Source organism: Hoplias malabaricus, chromosome 2 (assembly GCF_029633855.1).
Source record: "Hoplias malabaricus isolate fHopMal1 chromosome 2, fHopMal1.hap1, whole genome shotgun sequence".
Lineage (NCBI taxonomy): Eukaryota > Metazoa > Chordata > Actinopteri > Characiformes > Erythrinidae > Hoplias > Hoplias malabaricus.
Genome location: NC_089801.1, coordinates 9,702,077 through 9,722,791, shown reverse-complemented (window position 1 = coordinate 9,722,791; position 20,715 = coordinate 9,702,077). Strand labels below are relative to the sequence as shown.

At 42.5% G+C, this 20,715-nt stretch overlaps 1 protein-coding gene across 1 annotated transcript in view; it reads left to right on the top strand.

Moving 5' to 3' along the window:
* LOC136674798 (neurexin-1a-like) overlaps positions 1-20,715 on the top strand; it is a 353,645-nt gene that overhangs the window by 117,029 nt on the left and 215,901 nt on the right. The window contains 1 exon segment of the mRNA XM_066651019.1: positions 1,475-1,916. Within this exon segment, the coding sequence (XP_066507116.1) occupies positions 1,475-1,916 (442 nt within the window).

The window sequence follows — 20,715 nt, the reverse complement described above, 5'->3', positions numbered from 1 at the left end:
AGAAAACAAACAAGAACTCAGGGAACATAACTAGAACAGGAACATAACTGTGATCTGGTGTTAATGTGTAAGACAGCAGACAAAGAAACACATTTACACACACAAGAACCGACCAGGGAACACTGAAACAAAGGGACTATACATACACAGAGCACTGACAAGGAACACCTGGGGAAAATAACGAGAGGGCAGGACTACAAAGGAGACTCTGATGAGAGGGCGGCGCCTAGGCGGGACTAGGGCGGAGACAGGAAGAATGAACAGAGCCATGTGCTAAATGAGCACATGGCCAGGAAAACAAACACAGTAGGTGACAACAACTAACTATATATTAGTTCCTCAAATGACACTTGACAATTAATCGACCTGACTAATCACTAGTTGTTTTCTATTCACACAGCAGATAAAGAACTAAGACGGAGTGGGCTGATTGGAGCTTTTGATGGACTCAGCCATATTTTCCTCATGTCTTGTCATTCTTTTTCATCCTGTCACGAGACAGAAGAAGAATGATGTAGCAGTGGTACATAAGAGGCTTCTGAGGGAGGATTAACAGATCAATATATCAACCTGAGTTTGATGTTCACATTGATTTTTTTTTTATTTTTTTTTGCCCTGCAACTGAAAATATAATGAATGTCTGTTTCTATAACGGGATACTGTTCAGCTTTAATAGTGTGGATCTGAAAATATCTGGCTGCTCAGAAATCTCTGTGTGTAAGTTATCTCTGCTCTGCAGGCAGCTTGTTATGTCAGAATCCCTGGGAACAGAAAAGACAGGGTGCCACTGGCCGTCAACACTTGCTGTGCTCCTCTAGATAACACACTGTCCGGCTACCTATGCTAATTCCCCAGGCTTTGTTGTTTACCAAATGTGACAGTTTGACCTAATTCTCCATGAAGTTTTTCTTGGACTTCTTCACAGATTTTCTTGGTTCTGCTTTGACAGCCGTGTACCTTCATAGATTTAAACCCAACATTCATGCAAAATGTGAAGCTCCTAACAACCATGCCGGACCTTGTACACCACTAACACTGTCCCAACAACATAAATGTCTTTAACATTTAGGAGGAAAGGTGTTTGTGTTCATCACCCACTGTGAGAAGACTCCACTCCGAGTCTCTCACACACACACACACACCTGTGGACAATTCCTCACAGCCTCTACACACCTAGAGGACACCATTAAAAGAGAACACTTTAGAAAATCAAAATAGTGCAGTTAGAGTCACCGCTAAGTGAGATTTGTTGTTGTACTCTTTTTCTCACAATATATTTGTTTTAAATATTCTATTATCAGTTCTAAATAAAATCATCCATAAAATAAAACCATACTCCTCCGAGGTCCGTGGCAGTTCTGCCAGTTTTGATGAGATGTATTTGGACAAGGTTTAGTTTTTGTTTACTCTCATTTTGCTGTGGCTAGCTTTCTGTTCGTGTGCTGACTGCCTTCTTTCTAAATTTGTTCTTAAGGTGGTATACAAGAACAACGATGTCCGGCTGGAGCTGTCCAGGCTGGCCTTGCAAGGCGACACCAAGATGAGGATCCACGGTGTGGTGCCCTTCAAGTGTGAAAATGTGGCCACTTTGGACCCCATCACGTTTGAAACCCCGGAGGCATTCATCACATTAAATAAGTGGAACGCCAAAAAGACGGGCTCCATCTCCTTCGACTTCAGGACCACCGAACCCAACGGACTTCTACTTTTCAGCCATGGACGTCCCAAACAGCAGACCAAAGAGGCCAAGAGCCCTCTCACGCTCAAGGTGGACTTCTTTGCCATTGAGATGCTAGATGGTCATCTCTACCTGCTGCTGGATATGGGTTCTGGCACCACCAAGACCCTAGCGGTACCCAAGAAGGTCAATGACGGCGAGTGGTATCACGTGGACTTCCAGAGGGATGGACGCTCAGGTATGATGCTGCTTTCTTGGCTAGAAATTTAAGTTGCAACAAAGGGAATGTTAACAGACATTAGCCAAATATATGTACTTGTGTTAAGACCAAGCGGAGGGGGGGAGTAAGGCAACAGTGCATTCTTTTCCCTCAACATCCACAGTCGATGTTCCCTTCAGAAAGACACCTGACCCCACACTACTCCCTGGGTGATGTGGCTGGAAACCTGCTGTTCCATTTGTATATGCATTCAATGCTCTAGAGTGTGTCCTAATTCATTCATTCATTGTCTGTAATGGCTTATCCAGTTCCGGGTCGTGGTGGGTTCACGGCCTACCTGGAATCAATGGGCGCAAGGCAGGAACACACCCTGGAGGGGGCGCCAGTGCTTCACAGGGCAACACTCACACCTACGGACACTTTAGAGGTTCCAGTCAACCTGCCAATGTGTGTTTTTGGACTGTGGGAGGAAACTGGAGCACCCGCAGGAAACCCATGCGGATACAGGGAGAACACACCAAAGTCCTCACAGACAGAGCGGGACTCGAACCCACAACCTCTAGGTCCTTGGAGCAGTGTGACTGTGACACTACCTGCTGTGCCACCATGCTGCCCTAATTAATAATATTTCTGTTTTAATTAATTTATAGATATTGTACATTAATTTAGTGATATTTTGTCCACTGGTAGTGCTGTTTCACACATTTCACTCAAACTCTGTTATTTACTTGAAGTAGAGCTAAATAAACTGTGCAGTTTTCTGTTAGCAATAGCATTACACAAGCACAACACACTGCGGTTTTAAAGATTTCAGAGTTTGCAGCTGGGTTTTCAGTTAAGGTTAGGGTTTTATATTGGGTATGGTTAGGGGTATGGTTAGGCTCAGGTTTAGGGATGCTGTCAGGGATTAGGATCTGCCAGGGCGGCACGGTTGCACAGCAGGTAGCGTCGCAGTCACACAGAGACCTGGAAGTTGTGTGTTCGAGTCCTGCTCCGGGTGACTGTCTGTGATGAGTTTGGTGTGTTCTCCCTGTGTCCGCGTGGGTTTCCTCCGGGTGCTCTGGTTTTCTCCCACAGTCCAAAAACACACGTTGGTAGGTGGATTGGCGACTCAAAAGTGTCTATAGATGTGAATTTGTGTTGCCCTGTGAAAGGCTGGCGCCCACTCTAGGGTAGGCCTTGAACCCACTATGACCCGGAACTGGATAAGCAGTTACAGACAATGAATGAATGAATAAGGAGCTACCAGTGTCGACAGCTAGGTAGTAAGATGTGGTTTCATCATGTTTATGATTTAGTCATCGCATGGAATGAACAAATTGACAAGGGGATGCAATTATGTGGACAGTGATTAGGAGTTGGAAGTAGTCAGAGCCCATGTATAAAATGCCAAGCCTTAAGAGTCTCTTGGAATTTTAATGGATGATTCAGTCAAGGATACCTGCTGTAGCTGTAAGGCAGGATAAATAAGGCAGTCACTAGCCTGTTACTTTGTCTGGATGCAGACTATGTATATAGAAGAGGTCATACCTATGACTTATCACTTTCCTTGTGAGGGTGGAGCAAGTTTGGAGTGAGAATCCAAATTTGAATGGCCCAATGTCTTCTTTACCCTCCCGGGCAAAATGTCATCTTTATATCTTGACTCGTGTGGAAGGTGCTGAGACCTGCCGCCCCAAATCTGAGGCACATACTGTAGAACTCATTTCAAAGACTTGGGTCACAAGTATATCTATGTCTGGGCAATTTCTCATCTTTAATGAAGCCGAGAAGGTCTCTCACATCTGTCTTTATCTGGATGGCTTTCATGGGGCTTCTGGTCTGGAGCTTCCCTGCGGCCAGGTAAAGGTTCAGCATACTGAAAGCCTCGGGGCTGGATCTGCCGTGGGTCGGCTGTCTTCTTTCCTCCTGCCGCGTGTCCTCCATGCCCCGGCGAGCTGGCACCAGAGCTCAGTGTTGATTTGCTTATCTAAGCAGCAATTTGTTAGCACGCGCTCACGGCCAAGGCCTTGCAATGTCACACCGCAAATTAGATCCGCCCCCACCAACCATGTTTTCCACTCCATCTCGAGAGCGGGAAATCACATTAGCCGTTTCATTACCTCTGTAGCCACACAGAGAGAGTGAGGACCAGAGTCTCCGCACTGGTGGGAACCTGGCACTTTGCCTGTAGAAATGTCAGGACTCTTTAAGTCAGCCCTTTCCCACTCCTGCTCTCAGGTTATGGTGAGGGGCAAAAAAACAAGAACAAAAAAGAAATAAAAAGCTCCTAAATGGGTCCTGGCTGGTAAGGAGCAAACATTAACTGGGGTTGAACCAAGCTGATGTGGAGGGTCTTCAAGCTTTCAAAATATTCCACTTAGAAAGGTGGCCCTTGAATGAAGTAAACTTACCTAAGAGCCCTTTCCTGAATGGAAAGCATGGTGGCACTGTAGGTAGTCTTGCTGCCGCACAGCTCCAATGTCCTATGGTTGAGGGTTGAATCAGTCCCTCTGGTGTGGTGTGTTCTCCCTGTGTCTGAGTGGGTTTCCTCCAGGTGTTCTCGATTCCATGCACAGTCCAGAAACAGGTGTTGGTGGGTGGACTGGCTATGTGAAGGTGTGCATAGGTCATTCCAGGTAGGCTCTAGACCCTGTGTGGCCTTGAACAAGGTAAAGTGGTTACAGATGGTGTATGAATAAATGAATGAATGAATTCTTAGTAGGTGCACTGTCATGCAAATCCATTTGAGTGTTCTGAATCCCATAGAGTATGTATGTTGAAACCAAGCTGCGAAAAAGAATTCAGTTTATTGCATTTTATTTACAGAGCACTTTTAAACTGGTGTGGTTTCAAGGCAGTTTACAGAATTCCACGTCCTAGCCTCAGAATGAAAGTCACCAATGTGACAGTGGCAAGGAAAGACTCCCTCAGAGCATGAGCAAGAAACCTTGAGAGGAGCCGTAAAAAGCAAAGGGCAGTACAAGGCAAATAGTAGTGTATAAAGAAAGAATGGTAATTAAAGAGCAGTTTAGACCAGTGTGTGTGAATTATAGTTTTTAAAGGGTGTTCTGAATTCTGAATGTCCTGAACAACCTGTTTTTTTTAATTCTGTGACTTGTGATGTCACAAAACAGCAGTGCAGTCTCTTACACGGGCAGCATGAAAGCCAGTAGGCCGGCACATTCATGCAGAAGTTATAAGGGGTATTTCAGCCCGGACTGATTTCTGAATGCCACATGGTCAAGGAGAGCCAATCAGAGCTCTTTTCTATGTATCACTCTTAACGACAGAGTAGGAAACTGTAAAGAACTAAATATGGTCAAGTAAAAATTCACTGTCAAAAATAAAATTTTAATAATTCATTCATTCATTATCTGTAAGCACTTATCCAGTTCAGGGTCATGGTGGGTCCAGAGCCTACCTGGAATCATTGGGCGCAAGGCGGGAATACACCCTGGAGAGGGCGCCAGTCCTTCACAGGGCAACACACACTCACACATTCACTCACACCTACAGACATTTTTTGAGTCGCCAATCCACCTACCAACGTGTGTTTTTGGACTGTGGAAACCGGAGCACCCGGAAGAAACCCACACGGACACGGGGAGAACACACCAACTCCTCACAGACAGTCACCCGGAGCAGGAATCGAACCCACAACCTCCAGGTCCCTGGAGCTGTGACACTACCTGCTGCGCCACCATGCTGCCCCAATTTTAATAATTATTAAACCATAATATTTTAGATATAATAATTTTATATAATTATTATTAACCATAATAATATGGTTTAATAATTAACCAAATTTAAGTTTGAATAGATTTCCTGACTGAATAGATTTTCTTTGGTATAAAAGTCATAACTCTAATTGGGCACCAACGTCTGAATGGAAAACTGTCTAACTGGAAAACTGTCTAACCGGAAAATTGTCTAACCGGAAAACTGTCTAACCGGAAAACTGCCTAACCGGAAATCTGTCTAACTGGAAAATTGTCTAACCGGAAAGCTGTCTAACCGGAAATCTGTCTAACTGGAAAATTGTCTAACCGGAAAACTGTCTAACTGGAAATCTGTCTAACTGTAAACTGTCTAACTGGAAACCTGTCTAACCGGAAACCTGTCTAACTGGAAAACTGTCTAACCGGAAATCTGTCTAACCGGAAATCTGTCTAACCGGAGAACTGTCTAACCGGAAAACTGTCTAAACGGAAAACTGTCTAACCGGAAATCTGTCTAACTGTAAACTGTCTAACTGTAAACTGTCTAACTGGAAACCTGTCTAACCGGAAACCTGTCTAACTGGAAACCTGTCTAACCGGAAAATTGTCTAACCGGAAAATTGTCTAACCGGAAAACTGTCTAACCGGAAAACTGCCTAACCGGAAATCTGTCTAACTGGAAAATTGTCTAACCGGAAATCTGTCTAACCAGAAATCTGTCTAACTGGAAAATTGTCTAACTGGAAAATTGTCTAACCGGAAAACTGTCTAACTGGAAATCTGTCTAACTGTAAACTGTCTAACTGGAAACCTGTCTAACCGGAAACCTGTCTAACTGGAAAACTGTCTAACCGGAAATCTGTCTAACCGGAGAACTGTCTAACCGGAAAACTGTCTAACCGGAAAACTGTCTAACCGGAAAACTGTCTAAACGGAAAACTGTCTAACCGGAAATCTGTCTAACTTTAAACTGTCTAACTGTAAACGGTCTAACTGGAAACCTGTCTAACCGGAAACCTGTCTAACCGGAAACCTGTCTAACCGGAAATCTGTCTAACCGGAGAACTGTCTAACCGGAGAACTGTCTAACCGGAGAACTGTCTAAACGGAAAACTGTCTAACTGTAAACTGTCTAACTGTAAACTGTCTAACTGTAAACGGTCTAACTGGAAACCTGTCTAACCGGAAACCTGTCTAACTGGAAACCTGTCTAACCGGAAAATTGTCTAACCGGAAAACTGTCTAACCGGAAAACTGTCTAACCGGAAAACTGCCTAACTGGAAAATTGTCTAACCGGAAATCTGTCTAACCAGAAATCTGTCTAACCGGAAAACTGTCTAACTGGAAATCTGTCTAACTGTAAACTGTCTAACTGGAAACCTGTCTAACCGGAAACCTGTCTAACTGGAAAACTGTCTAACCGGAAATCTGTCTACCCGGAAAACTGCCTAACCAGAAATCTGTCTAACTGGAAAATTGTCTAACCGGAAAGCTGTCTAACCGGAAATCTGTCTAACTGGAAAATTGTCTAACCGGAAAACTGTCTAACTGGAAATCTGTCTAACTGTAAACTGTCTAACTGGAAACCTGTCTAACCGGAAACCTGTCTAACTGGAAAACTGTCTAACCGGAAATCTGTCTAACCGGAGAACTGTCTAACCGGAAAACTGTCTAAACGGAAAACTGTCTAACCGGAAATCTGTCTAACTGTAAACGGTCTAACTGTAAACGGTCTAACTGGAAACCTGTCTAACCGGAAACCTGTCTAACTGGAAACCTGTCTAACCGGAAAATTGTCTAACCGGAAAATTGTCTAACCGGAAAAATGTCTAACCGGAAAAATGTCTAACCGGAAAACTGCCTAACCGGAAATCTGTCTAACTGGAAAATTGTCTAACCGGAAATCTGTCTAACCGGAAATCTGTCTAACTGGAAAATTGTCTAACTGGAAAATTGTCTAACTGGAAAATTGTCTAACCGGAAAACTGTCTAACTGGAAATCTGTCTAACTGTAAACTGTCTAACTGGAAACCTGTCTAACCGGAAACCTGTCTAACTGGAAAACTGTCTAACCGGAAATCTGTCTAACCGGAGAACTGTCTAACCGGAAAACTGTCTAACCGGAAAACTGTCTAAACGGAAAACTGTCTAAACGGAAAACTGTCTAACCGGAAATCTGTCTAACCGGAAAACTGTCTAACTGTAAACGGTCTAACTGGAAACCTGTCTAACCGGAAACCTGTCTAACCGGAAACCTGTCTAACCGGAAATCTGTCTAACCGGAGAACTGTCTAACCGGAGAACTGTCTAAACGGAAAACTGTCTAACCGGAAATCTGTCTAACTGTAAACTGTCTAACTGTAAACGGTCTAACTGGAAACCTGTCTAACCGGAAACCTGTCTAACTGGAAACCTGTCTAACCGGAAAATTGTCTAACCGGAAAACTGTCTAACCGGAAAACTGTCTAACCGGAAAACTGCCTAACTGGAAAATTGTCTAACCGGAAATCTGTCTAACCAGAAATCTGTCTAACCGGAAAACTGTCTAACTGGAAATCTGTCTAACTGTAAACTGTCTAACTGGAAACCTGTCTAACCGGAAACCTGTCTAACTGGAAAACTGTCTAACCGGAAATCTGTCTAACCGGAGAACTGTCTAACCGGAAAACTGTCTAACCGGAAAACTGTCTAACCGGAAATCTGTCTAACTGTAAACTGTCTAACTGTAAACGGTCTAACTGGAAACCTGTCTAACTGGAAACCTGTCTAACCGGAAACCTGTCTAACCGGAAACCTGTCTAACTGGCCTGTTGTCTTAATCCGAGTGTTGGCCGAAAATCACATTACTTGGCACATGCACATGTCTGCCGTCAAATATAGTCTCCGTCTTTATCTCTCACCCAAACGTAATCCCATTCCAAACACACAGACACTGAGACAGAATCCCACTTCACACACACTTGCAGAAAGCGTAAATCCCACCTCGCGCACACATACATTGACTGACGGTGAATCCCACCCTCACAAGGCCGTAATCCCAGCCCCGGACCCTCTGAGAAACAATCCTGTAATCTCATCTAACAGTAACAAACCCGTCATGAGAAAGCTACGCTGAACGATATGAAAGATTAATACGTCCTGGTTGGCATTAAGCATTAATAAATTCTATTTCGGTCGGCCGTGAGGACGGGACTCTCTGCGAGTGCCATGTTATTAAAGGACTAAAGCTCTGCATTTCCAATCGCTCACCAGATCTATCCCTCCTTTTTTCCTCTCTCTCTCCTTCTCAATTTCTCTATCTCATCCCACATCTCTTCTATTTTGCTCTGACTTCTTTCCTCCTCTCTCTCCCTCTCTCCGCTCGGCCTGTGTTGCCATGGAAACCCGGAGCTGAGCTCTCCAAGGACCGAGCCTGTTACTGCACTGTGCTAGACTTGAGATGCAGGATAATGCAATTGCTGCCTGTTTCTTTTCTTTTTTCTCTCTCTCTCCCTCTTTCCACCCAACTCGAATATGTGACCCGGGTGTTTCTTAATTTTTTTTTTCTTTTCCTTCCCCTTTTTCTGTTGCTTTCTTTTTCTGGCCCACGCTAGAACTGGCAAACACAGGAGATGGACAACATGGGAGTTCCTGAGTTCTCAGCATTGTCTTACTGTGTTTTAAGCTTAATTACTGTATGTCTACTGATTATTATTATTTTTTTAAAAAGAAAACATACATAAACCATAACGTACAATAATGGGCATGCATTTTGTAGTAAACATCCGGGTGACTGTCTGTGAGGGGTTTGGTGTGTTCTCCCTGTGTCCGCGTGGGTTTCTACCCACGGTCCAAAAACACATTGGTAGGTGGATTGGCGACTCAGAAGTGTACATAGGAGTGAATGGGTGAGTGTGTGTGGCCTGTGAAGGACTGGCGCCTCCGGACCCACCACGACTCTGAATTGGATAAGTGGTTACAGACAATGAATATATATATATATATATATATATATATAGAGAGAGAGAGAGAGAGAGAGAGAGAGAGAGAGAGAGAGATAATTATGGTGCGTTGATTTCCTCTGTGAAAAAAAAAATCGTTTAAAAATTGAAAAAGAAAATTAAAAAGTTATGGTACTTTCTGTATTTGAGCTTTTATCGCTGTCCAGTGTGTTAGAAGGATGCTGTCTTTTACCTCGGGAATCAACAGGTTATGTCATTTGAACAGAGGTGTACAAAGTTTTGCTTCAGGTATTGGGTGGTATAATCATACAGTGGGTAGATAGCAGTGAGAAAGTCCCCTGGCTATTAGTCTGATGACAATAGAGTACACATACCCGCGCACACACACATACACATACACATATACCTATATATAAATATAATAAACAAGTAAGTGCTGAGCTCGTCCTGGGACTTTTGGCTCCTGATTAATAATGCATCAGATGACAGTAACATTTAAAACCTTGTCCTGGGAGAGCGTGAGTCACAGAGTATGAGGAGTGCCGGGCTTTTTCATCTCCCTCTTCCTCTCTGACGCTTTATTAACACACACACACACACAGCACGTAATCCCCACAAGGTGCAGCAGAAAGCAGCCCCCGAGCAATTCCCTTTTCACTTAAAGAGGGAGACCACCACACAGCTAGCCATGTCTGATCTGGTTATTTATGAAGAATTTACCCAAGTTCTCTTTGTAGAATGTGAACGGGGTTCATTTGGATGTGAATTATTGGCTAAAAGACATTGAATTAGCTGTTTATCATTTATTTTGAAATAAATCAGTGCACATTTTTTTGGGTCTGTAGAGCCCACCAACCCACACACTGTGAAACAAGACCACCCTTTTGCCTAAATTAGAAAAGAAGGGATAAAATGAGTTGTTCTAATTTTGTGCTGCTTCTTATGCCCAGGGGCTTGAGTTGCCCTGCCCCCTCCTGACTCCAGGACTCTCGTGGTGAACTGAACTGTGGCTCATTCTCCTTTAAAGGAACAGGCATGGAAACCAGGGGGAGAATGCTGCTGTGGTGTTTGATCCTTGTGGTGTTTTGACCAAAGCATGTCACAGATGTTTCATTAAGACCCCGGAACTGTGTACATTTGTGGAAATGGGGAGTATTATGTCCTCTTTAATATCTAGATTTGCTGTATGTGACATAAGCCATGAACCCACATGTTAGATATGTTACCCTCCTTGATGTCATTGGAAAAAAAAACAGGTCTTACACGGTTGTTGTTGTTATTTGGAAAATGTCACGTTACTCAACTCTAGTTGCCAGAGCTTCCATCCCACATCAGCTGACAGCAGCTCCGGTCTTCTGTCCACGTTCTCTCGGAATCTCTTCAGCTTTCCAAACCACCTGCCGTGCCTCAATGCGCTTAGAGGAGAGTGAAGATCTCTTGGCTTAATCGGACTTAATCAGGCGTGGACATGCAACTTAACGTCCTGTCACTTCAACATCTACTACTAGATTCATTTCTGGGCTCAACATGGCTCACTGTTAGCGATGTAGCGTGATCACTGAACAGCATGTGTTGCTCTGCATACTTTATTAGCCCCATCACCCTGTTGCACCACCATAAAGCTGGTATGTTTTATGTTGCGGATCATAAATAGCCCTGCACTGACACTATGTGGTGGAGTGTTAGTGGGTGTTGAGCTGCTATGAGTGGATCAGACACAGCAGTGCAACTGGAGTTTTTAATGGACGGTGTCCATTCAGTAGTGGTCAAAGGATGCTACACATTGGACACTGTTACCCTTGGTCGGTGGACTATTTTCAGTCCAGCAGGGACACTGACAGGTTTAGACAGTCCAGCAGCACTCGTACCAACACAACACAAACAAAATTACACCACCACTACTGAGGTGATGACGATTGACCCAGCAAATAGTACCTGCTCTGAAGGACAGGGCAAAAAATGGTGACCAAAGTATGCAGAGCAACATGTGAACTACAATCTGTATATAGAAATACACTGTACGAAGAAGTATACTTGTAAGGTCTTTGGAAAGGATAAAATGGACTATAAGAATAGGAACAGTATGGTTTTAATATTATGGCTCATCACAACAAATAATTGCAGTGCTCTATGTGTGAGATTCCTGTGGAAGAACTCAGCTAAACCATCACTGCAGGAGGAATGTGATGAGGCTCTATCATATGTCTGTGTCTGAAATGGGGTTAGTAGCATCATACAATTGTGTTTTAGGCCATGCTTAATTCGATTAGCCTCTCTGAGAGCTTCCTGCAGTGGCTTGTAAGTGAGAGCTGGTGGCTAGCAGCCAGCTCTGGTGCTCTCGGCCTTTGCTTCTAGCCCAGTAACCAAACACACACACACAGACACACACATGCCAAGACTCAACTTAACTGGATTTTCCTAATCCCCCTGGAACACGTGTTGAAGCACCAGGCCCAGGCCAGCCAAGATGTTAAGTAGCCAGAGATGAATGTGATCTATATGGAGGTAAAGCTAATTCCCATGCTAGCAAGCTAATAAATTCAAGCCCACAAGTCCCTGTGCAGAAACACTACTTGAACTGTGATGATTAATTTACATTTTATTTACATTTATATATGTTAGGAGGAGTCTTGTTAGGTTTGAAAGTTACTGCTGCTCTTGCTCCTGAGCAAGGAGTCACATGTTTACCTACATGTGCTCTTTCATAGCAGCTTTGTCACTAGCTAGCTGTCTTGCCAACAAGAGCACTGCAAATCAGTAAACTATACATACACTATTAGGGTGACCAGACGTCCTCTTTTACCCGGACACGTCCTCTTTTTTAGACTTAAAAAAATGTCTGGCCGGAATTTCACAAACGTCCGGGATGTTGTTTTTCTAGAGCTTACATAGAACTTCGAGTAGCGTTTCATTCACAAACTAGTCCTGCCCTCCCCTACTCTGATTGGTTCGCTTGAGTGAGAAGGGGGCGTGGTGAAGTAGCCTAAACTCTTCTGATTGGACGGTCTGACTGTAGAGCTACCGTTATTGGTCGATAACCTTCTCTCTAAACATTTAATTGGTCAGTCTGCACTTCAGTAGTCATCAAGTTATTGTATGTTAATTAAGTTAGCTGCCATCCACTGGTGGCGATGTTTCCCTAAAATCACTCAAATTCTGTGTAATGAACCTGAAGAATTGTTACAATATCAGTGCTGTTTTCTGTTTGTGAGAGAGACTGTGTCTCAGTTGTGTCCTGCATGCTAAACCCCATGAGTTTATACTAAAATTAACACAAAAAGTAAGGACGTTTGTGTTTTGTAGATTATTTCTTTGTTGTAACAACGCTTCTTGGCAATAAATCTTATACTGTTGGAAAGCCTGTTCATTTCCCTTTTAAATGGTTCCACGTTTGTAAGGAACATGCATTTGTGGGGTAAGCGGTAGAGCCGAGTATGTGGGTTGCGCCCATGAAAAATTAGCCAAATCTTCTCTGCCAATGCCGAGCAGCGTATTTTGCAGTTGCTATTGGCACTTGTTTAGAGCTTCCCCCAGGCAGCACATGTGAGCATGGGCTCTGCTACAGTGGTCAGTAGGTGTCTGCTCAAAGAATCGGCATGCCACGTTTGACTGATCTAGATAGGGCCCCTGTGATAAGGCAACTTCAAGTTGCTGCATTATTTGGAGTGAACCCTAGTACCAAGTACCAAGTTGTAGGCCAAGTTCCATATAACTGGGGATGTCAGGGATGTCCTCACCCTGTCTGCACTTCTGTGCTTTTTTGGAGCGTAGTGTTGGATTTAAGGTTATGGATAAGTTAATGTTAGTGATTAGTCTTACAGAAGCACAAAACGCTGGGTTAGAGTTTGAGTTAAGTTTATGGTTATATTTAAGGTTAATGATAGGTTTAATAATTAATTAAGGTTAAGAGTAGCCAGAAATTGATATAAACATCTACTAATATATTTAATACTGATTTTGTGAGTGTCTAATAAATTTAGTACACATTATAAGTGGCCATTTTAATTATTACATATTATTAAAAGTTTGATTTGCCCTTGTACAATGTGTACTAAGTACAATCTGTGATTATAAAATGTGTACTAAATGCAGTTTGTCCTAGTAAAATGTGTACTAAATTTAATTGGCCCTCATAAAATCTGGACTAAATATTCATTCATTCATTCATTATCTGTAACCAGTTCAGGGTCACGGTGGGTCCAGAGCCTACCTGGAATCATTGGACGCAAGGTGGGAATACACCCTGGAGGGGGCGCCAGTCCTTCACAGGGCAACACACACACACACTCACACATTCACTCACACACTCACACCTACGGACAATTTTGAGTCACCAGTCCACCTACCAACGTGTTTTTTTTGGACCGTGGGAGGAAACCGGAGCAAACGGAGGAAACCCACACGGACACAGGGAGAACACACCAAGTCCTCATTATATTACACATTATACGAGGACCAATTATATTAAATACATATTTTGTACGAATCCTGAAATAGTCTTTTAATCAAATACGTACAATGTCACCTTGAGAAGCATTGTGATCTTGCTCATTGTCATTACTCCTTTGTTTAAACTTTGTTTCCAAGCCTTTTCTCTCTGTGGCTACTTCTCATTTTTCAGAATTCTCCCTGACATTGTTTTCCCAACACAAATATCGACTAAAAAAACCCCTGTCGTCTATAAGCAGTTCCACAAAGCCTCAGGGGGATCAATCTTTTGGCTTCTTCCTGTCACATCATTCAACTCTCAGAAGAAACTCTATCGGACTCTATGCCTTAATAGTCATAACTCAACTTTGCTAACTCGTTTCTCTCCACTAGAGGAGTCTTGAGAACGGAGCTATGCAGGGGTAGCTCAGAGTGGTCAATACTCTGCGGGAAAACCATTAGTTTAGTCAATAATGCTGCTCCAAGGGGACAACAGGCTTAACATGTCATGCTCACAGAGATTACAAGCACACACATATGTTTATAATGTATGTTTAAAGTGTGATATTGTTACATTAAGTAAGATTTGATATTTTTTGCTCCTGAGCTCCCCCTAGAGTTGCAGAATATAATTCACTTTTACAGCAGGGGTGGGGGGTGCTGAGCAATGAGAGAGCTCTATTCTCCCTATTACAGCGCAGTGAAGCTAGTCTTAACCATAACCATATTGACTTACAGTTCTACTTGCGGATGTACAAGAAAGTGTTTGGAGTCTTGCCCAAGGACTCTTTTTGTAGCATAATTTGCTCACGCAGGCTGTGTTCTCATTATTTCTCCTTTTTGCGCAGGCTGTAATTACTGTCATGTTACATCTGATTTGTGGTTTCTCTTAAGGAGAGGAGGCTTTACTGTTTAAACATTTTACCTTCTAAACCATTTTGAACATAACACTCAGAATAACCCTGTTGTTTTGCAGTGTTATGATTATTTCCTTCTCTTTTTTGTCAGTCATAATGGATGAAACTACAGCCAAGCTAATTTTCCAATTGCACACATTGCACTGCGAATAACAGGAAAATAGAGGCTTTTTAACTGTCAGTTGATTAATTTGAATATGGGGGTTTTAAAGGTGTGACATCAATCTGTCGTTGTTTCTACACCCATTGTTCACATTATCAACACACGTCAATATACATATAATGTTTTTAAAGTATTTAGTTATGCCATTTGGACTAAACAACGGGCCTTGTGCTTTTCAGGACCATAAGAACATCTCTCAGTAATGAGTTTGATGGACTGGGCTCATTAGCGTATGCCTTGGGGTCTGTTCCTGGTCCAGAGCCAGACACCAGGACTGTCCAGCAGCTGTGGGGAGACTCTGGCTGTGGTCAGCTGGCAGACTAGAGATATTTAAATTCATAGAACTGCATCAGTGGAAATCTGTGGCCTCACAATGTTCTAATTTGATGATGGTTCTTTGGGAAATAATGAAATTTAAATATGACCATTTCCATAATTTTCTGTTTAACCTTCAAATTCAAATTTGATTTTAGAAAGCACATAGAATAAGTACTTTGAGCAAATGTTTAAGGCATGGGTAATTCCGTTCAATTTAAACAGATGCTTAGGATATATTTGCATGGCAGGTATTAAAACAAATTTTCAATAATAATTATTATTATTACTATTTTTATATTTTAAATTTATAAGACGGGCGGCAGGTAGTGTCGCAGTCACACAGCTCCAGGGACCTGGAGGTTGTGGGTTTGATTCCCGCTCCGGGTGACTGTCTGTGAGGAGTTGGTGTGTTCTCCCTGTGTCCGCGTGGGTTTCCTCCGGGTGCTCCGGTTTCCTCCCACAGTCAAAAAACACACGTTGGTAGGTGGATTGGCGACTCAAAAGTGACCGTGTGTGTGAGTGAATGTGTGTGTTGCTCTGTGAAGGACTGGCATCCTCTCCAGGGTATGTTCCTGCCTTGCGCCCAATGATTCCAGGTAGGCTATGGACCCACTGTGACCCTGAACTGGATATGGGTTACAGATAATGGATGGATGGATGATTTATAGGCAGTGCACACTTTACTGGATACTATAATATGAATACTCATATATCAACAACCTCACAATGTTATTACATGACATGGTTAAGATGGACCTTGACGTCCTGATGGAGGCCAATTTAAAGCAACACTAGTATTTCTACCTTAAAATGACAGCTTCAGAATCTTTGTGATGCTTCACTAACCTGTAACAGGGAGAATAGAGCTACTCCAGACTCAGATTTACAGAAACTGCACTATGTTACTTTTGCAGTAGACTACAATCTCTACCCACACCTTCTTTTGAAGACAGTGTTCTAAAAGTGATTAGATAAAATTGCCCAGCTTTGTGCATGGACTGCCTTGTTAATGGCAGGAAGCCTGTGTCTTGAGATGACCATATATGGCAATGTGGCTCTCTATCTGTGAGCAGTGGTCTGTGCTGTAATTATGAAAAATTAGTTTTAAAAAATGTTTTCTTTATTGCATCCACAGCCTTTAAATTACTGAAGGAAGATTAATTGCTGTGATGGGTTTTTGTTCCCAAAGTAATTAATCTTGTTTATTATCTTAATCTCCAGTTGGGTGATTCAAACGCAGCCGCTGTGATCATTTTTGGAAACATATATTTTAGGTTATTTCCTTATTTGTTTGTTTATTTATATATTTATGTTTGCTTTTTCAACATGCGGGCAGTGAGCGGGTCAGTGTCGTCTTGCTCTTTCTCAAGTGCCAACCTTTAACACAGGGATGTGTCAGAGTGGTCAGTCATGACCACGCGTCCAAAAATAGTGGCCTGAGATGGCCATGCATTAATGAGACTTTAACTGCTTTTCCGCTGGGTGGGGTTTAGCAGCTGGGGATCGGACTAAAGTCTGAGAAGTGGGAGGCTCTGAGCTTAAAAGACATTGTCTTAAATTGCCATCTTTGTAATAGCCCTTTTATAGCATGAGAGGTGGTCCTGAATAGTGGCATCTGGGCTATTTACAAGCTTGCTAATGGTATGCACTATTGTGCAAAACAGAGGCCTGGGCCACTGTTTGTTTATTGATTTCCAGCAAAAACAACCCCTGAATAAATTATACAAAATTTCCAGGATGTATTTCAGAAGGGGTCAGATATATAAGCCTGAGGACAGGTCCAAGAAATGTGAGTGAAAAGCCGGATACTCCACGTGGTAAAATAGGACTCCTAATGATTACACCAGAGCTGGCAGACCACCTACAACTACCACATACAATCAAACCCCATTGAGTAAGATCAAATTACTTAGATCACCAAAAGCAAAATTTGGAACCAACTTCTGAGACTCAACACTGGAGGTGTGGAAAACTTCAGCTTTCTTCATCAGCTGTTGATAGTCCCCTAAAAGAGGACAGAGATCCACCCGGATCAAGAGCATTTGTGTTCTGTTCATACATTCAAAAAAGAACAGAGGCTTTTATTGTGGTGTGCAGTTTTTCATGGTGTTTTAATTTGTTATTTACTTCATACTACACAGTAGAAGTCCTGGATAAATGGGATTAATTGATTTATATATATATATATATATATATATATATATATATATATATATATATATATATATATATATATATAATACGTATGCTACATTAGTTTGCATATTGATGTGTTTGTTGAGGCTATGATGGGGTCCAGGTACTCCAAAAAGTGGAAATGAGGGCTTAATGTCCTCTTAAGGGGTAGTACCTCTGCACTAGCCTAACTGTTAGCTGCGCTAACCTTGTAGCTCCAGTGCAAATCTTAGAATCAAACACCAAATGCCAGACACCAAACATAGGAATGATTCAAATATTTAAATAACATTTGCCTGAAATGCCCATGTTCAGTTCGTGCATATATTAATCCTTTTGATTAGCCTAGCCACCATGAAGCTAATGTATGGGCAGCTAATTATTTGCGCTTGTAGTTCACACGATTTCTAATGACATTCTCCACTCAGCCCTGTGAAGGACTGGCGCACCCTGCAGGGTGTATTCCTGACTTGCGCCCAGTGATTCCGGGTAGGCTCTGGACTCACCGTGACCCTGAATTGGATAAGTGGTTACAGATAATGAATGAATGAATGAATGAATGAATGAATGAATGAATTCTCCACTCAGAGAAACAGCATGAAAGTGTGTGTGTGTGCTGGTGTTTAACAAACCTAATTAAAAACTTAAAAGGGCTGCACTATCACTGTAGATGTGGAGTGTCCAGGCAAATTTTAAATAACTAGCAGAGTCCAGCTGCTCGGTCCACTGCATTAAACCACGGCTGGCTGGACTGCAGCCTGTCCACCAACATTCGCTGCAGAAATGTTGAAAAAGCATGTGTCATGCAGGAAATGCCATGCAATAAATGAAATCACTGAGAGACAATGAGAAAGAAAACCAACACTGCACATTCATGAACACAAATTAGGGTCATTAGAAGGCCAGTGTAAACTGGACAGTCCACTGTGGGGAAAATGACACATGAAAGCCCTTTGTCAATGAGGACAGTGAACCTGAAAGCTACCTTTACTCCTGACTCAGACAAATGAACAACATTGGCACGAAGGCCATCTTAACAGGACGTTGGATAAATGTAGGGTGGTCTCAGATTTCTGTATGTCATCCTTAGACAGTTCTCTTTGGTCGACCTCTAGTTTTTCTCCTAAAGAAATGGAACCATTCCCTTTTTTTAATCAAATGTTTAGCCTTTGCTCAAGTAAGATCCAGCACTTCTACAGCATGGCTGGACCGGACCACATAAATCTAACTGATCTGACCATTCCTCTTGTTACCAAAGCAAGGACCAATGACAACACAGAATCTGCCCCTCGCCACAATTGTATTCCGCCAACAATGGAAGGTGAAAACATGACTCACTTTGATAAAAGCAGATATCCATGCAACACCGGCCTGATTTCTTTCCTCCTACAAGGTCAACTCTCTGCTGCCGTCATCCATCAACTCACATTACAGGGACAAAGGAGGCAGATAATGCAGCGGTTGTTTTCCACAAAGCCGCCCAATCTTTTCTCTATATCCCTCTCTCCCTCTCATAATGTTTAGGTTATAATATCACCATCAGAAATGTGCTACATCTGTGGTTTCTATGATCCAGCTAAATCTGGATTCTGTCCTGTGATCACGGGGCGACAGAACCCCAGTCCACTGTTGTACATTCTTCATTTAAAGGTCCCATACCATAGGACAGCAAACAAACATATAACATCTCCCAAAATGTGGATATCATATGTAAGCATTGCTAGATCTTCAAAAATATATTACCCTCAACTATTCTCTTGTCGCTATATGGAAACTAAGCTGTAAACAATGACCTGTCATGAATCCTTGAATTTGTGAGGTCACAAAAACCTACCCTTCAATCCTTACAGAAGAGTGTTCCATTGAGGTTTTAATGAAACACCCAGTGGAAATCATCCAGTCAGGTTTGTTCTTACCAGTTAATATAGGTAGATATAGCTATATCAGCTCTCTGTAGTTCAGGCCTTCAGAAGCAGAACAGAAGGCCTTAAATTCATTCACTAATCTGAAGAAACAATATAACAAGCCCTGAATCCGTTAATCACCATTGCGCTTTTCTAGAGATACAGGTCCAATTTTGTTAAATGAGAAGCACTCGAAACCTCTGGGAAGTTCTAGATATGTGACTGATTGGATCTGAATGGTAGTCTAATCACCATGTCATTGTTTCTATCATTTCAGGAGTTCGGCAAATGAGTCCATTTCTGCCTTTTTCCCCTCTGTCCTCATTGTCTCGTCTCGCTCTTATGAAGAATTCTGCTGTATCTGATCTGAGCAATGATCTTCCAGAAATGAGCTTCTCTCTCTGTGCTCATCAAAGTGAGAAAGATGTTATCTGGCTGGATGTTCTTTAATAATGTAGTTTCTTCAAAAGCAAGTGAGAGAATGACCTCACACCCTCCAATGAAAGCTGACATTCTGACATTCATACTTTAATTTCAGAGTCCATTGTGCTCCAGTATGGAGCCACTGCCATACAAACCTTATGGAAACAAACCCCAGAATTTTTAGTTTGGTATCTCTCAGGTGTGTCCGTATGTCTTGCTGCATTCTACATTAAAGGCTTATTTAGTGTTAAGTGATAAGTAACATGGTATTTCTGCTCCACATACTGATCCAATATAACATGGCCAGTCAAGGGTAAAACAGCATTAAACAGGGGGTCCAAATTGTTAATAAGGGGGTCCTGGAACCCCCTGGGAACCGCTGTGTTTCACACTTTGACTATGACCAACATGGACAACTACTGTGAGGTAAAATCATGCATTCTGTAAATGTATACCTCATTATATAAGTTACATAAAATCCAGATTATATAACCTGCCATGCTCATGCCCCTCCGCTCAGGGAGAGCACTCTGTTTATGTGCTGCATGCTGCATCTGGGTTTGAGAGGTTGCAGAATGTCAAGTTGAGCCTTTTCCGAAGGGACATTTGAAGTGCAGTATGTTAGACACCAGCTCCTTTGGGACGGATTAAAATACTTACAGAAGCACTTGGTTATGAGTGGATCTGTATATGTTACCATGACAATAGAGCTGTGTACATTCAGCCCACAGGGGTGCAGGTCATGATCTGGTGGGCGGTGCTTTGTGGCTTTCTTTATGCTGCTCTCCATTTCGCATAACTCTCTCTCTCTCAGAGTGAACTCCTCTCACTCTGACTTCACCCAGA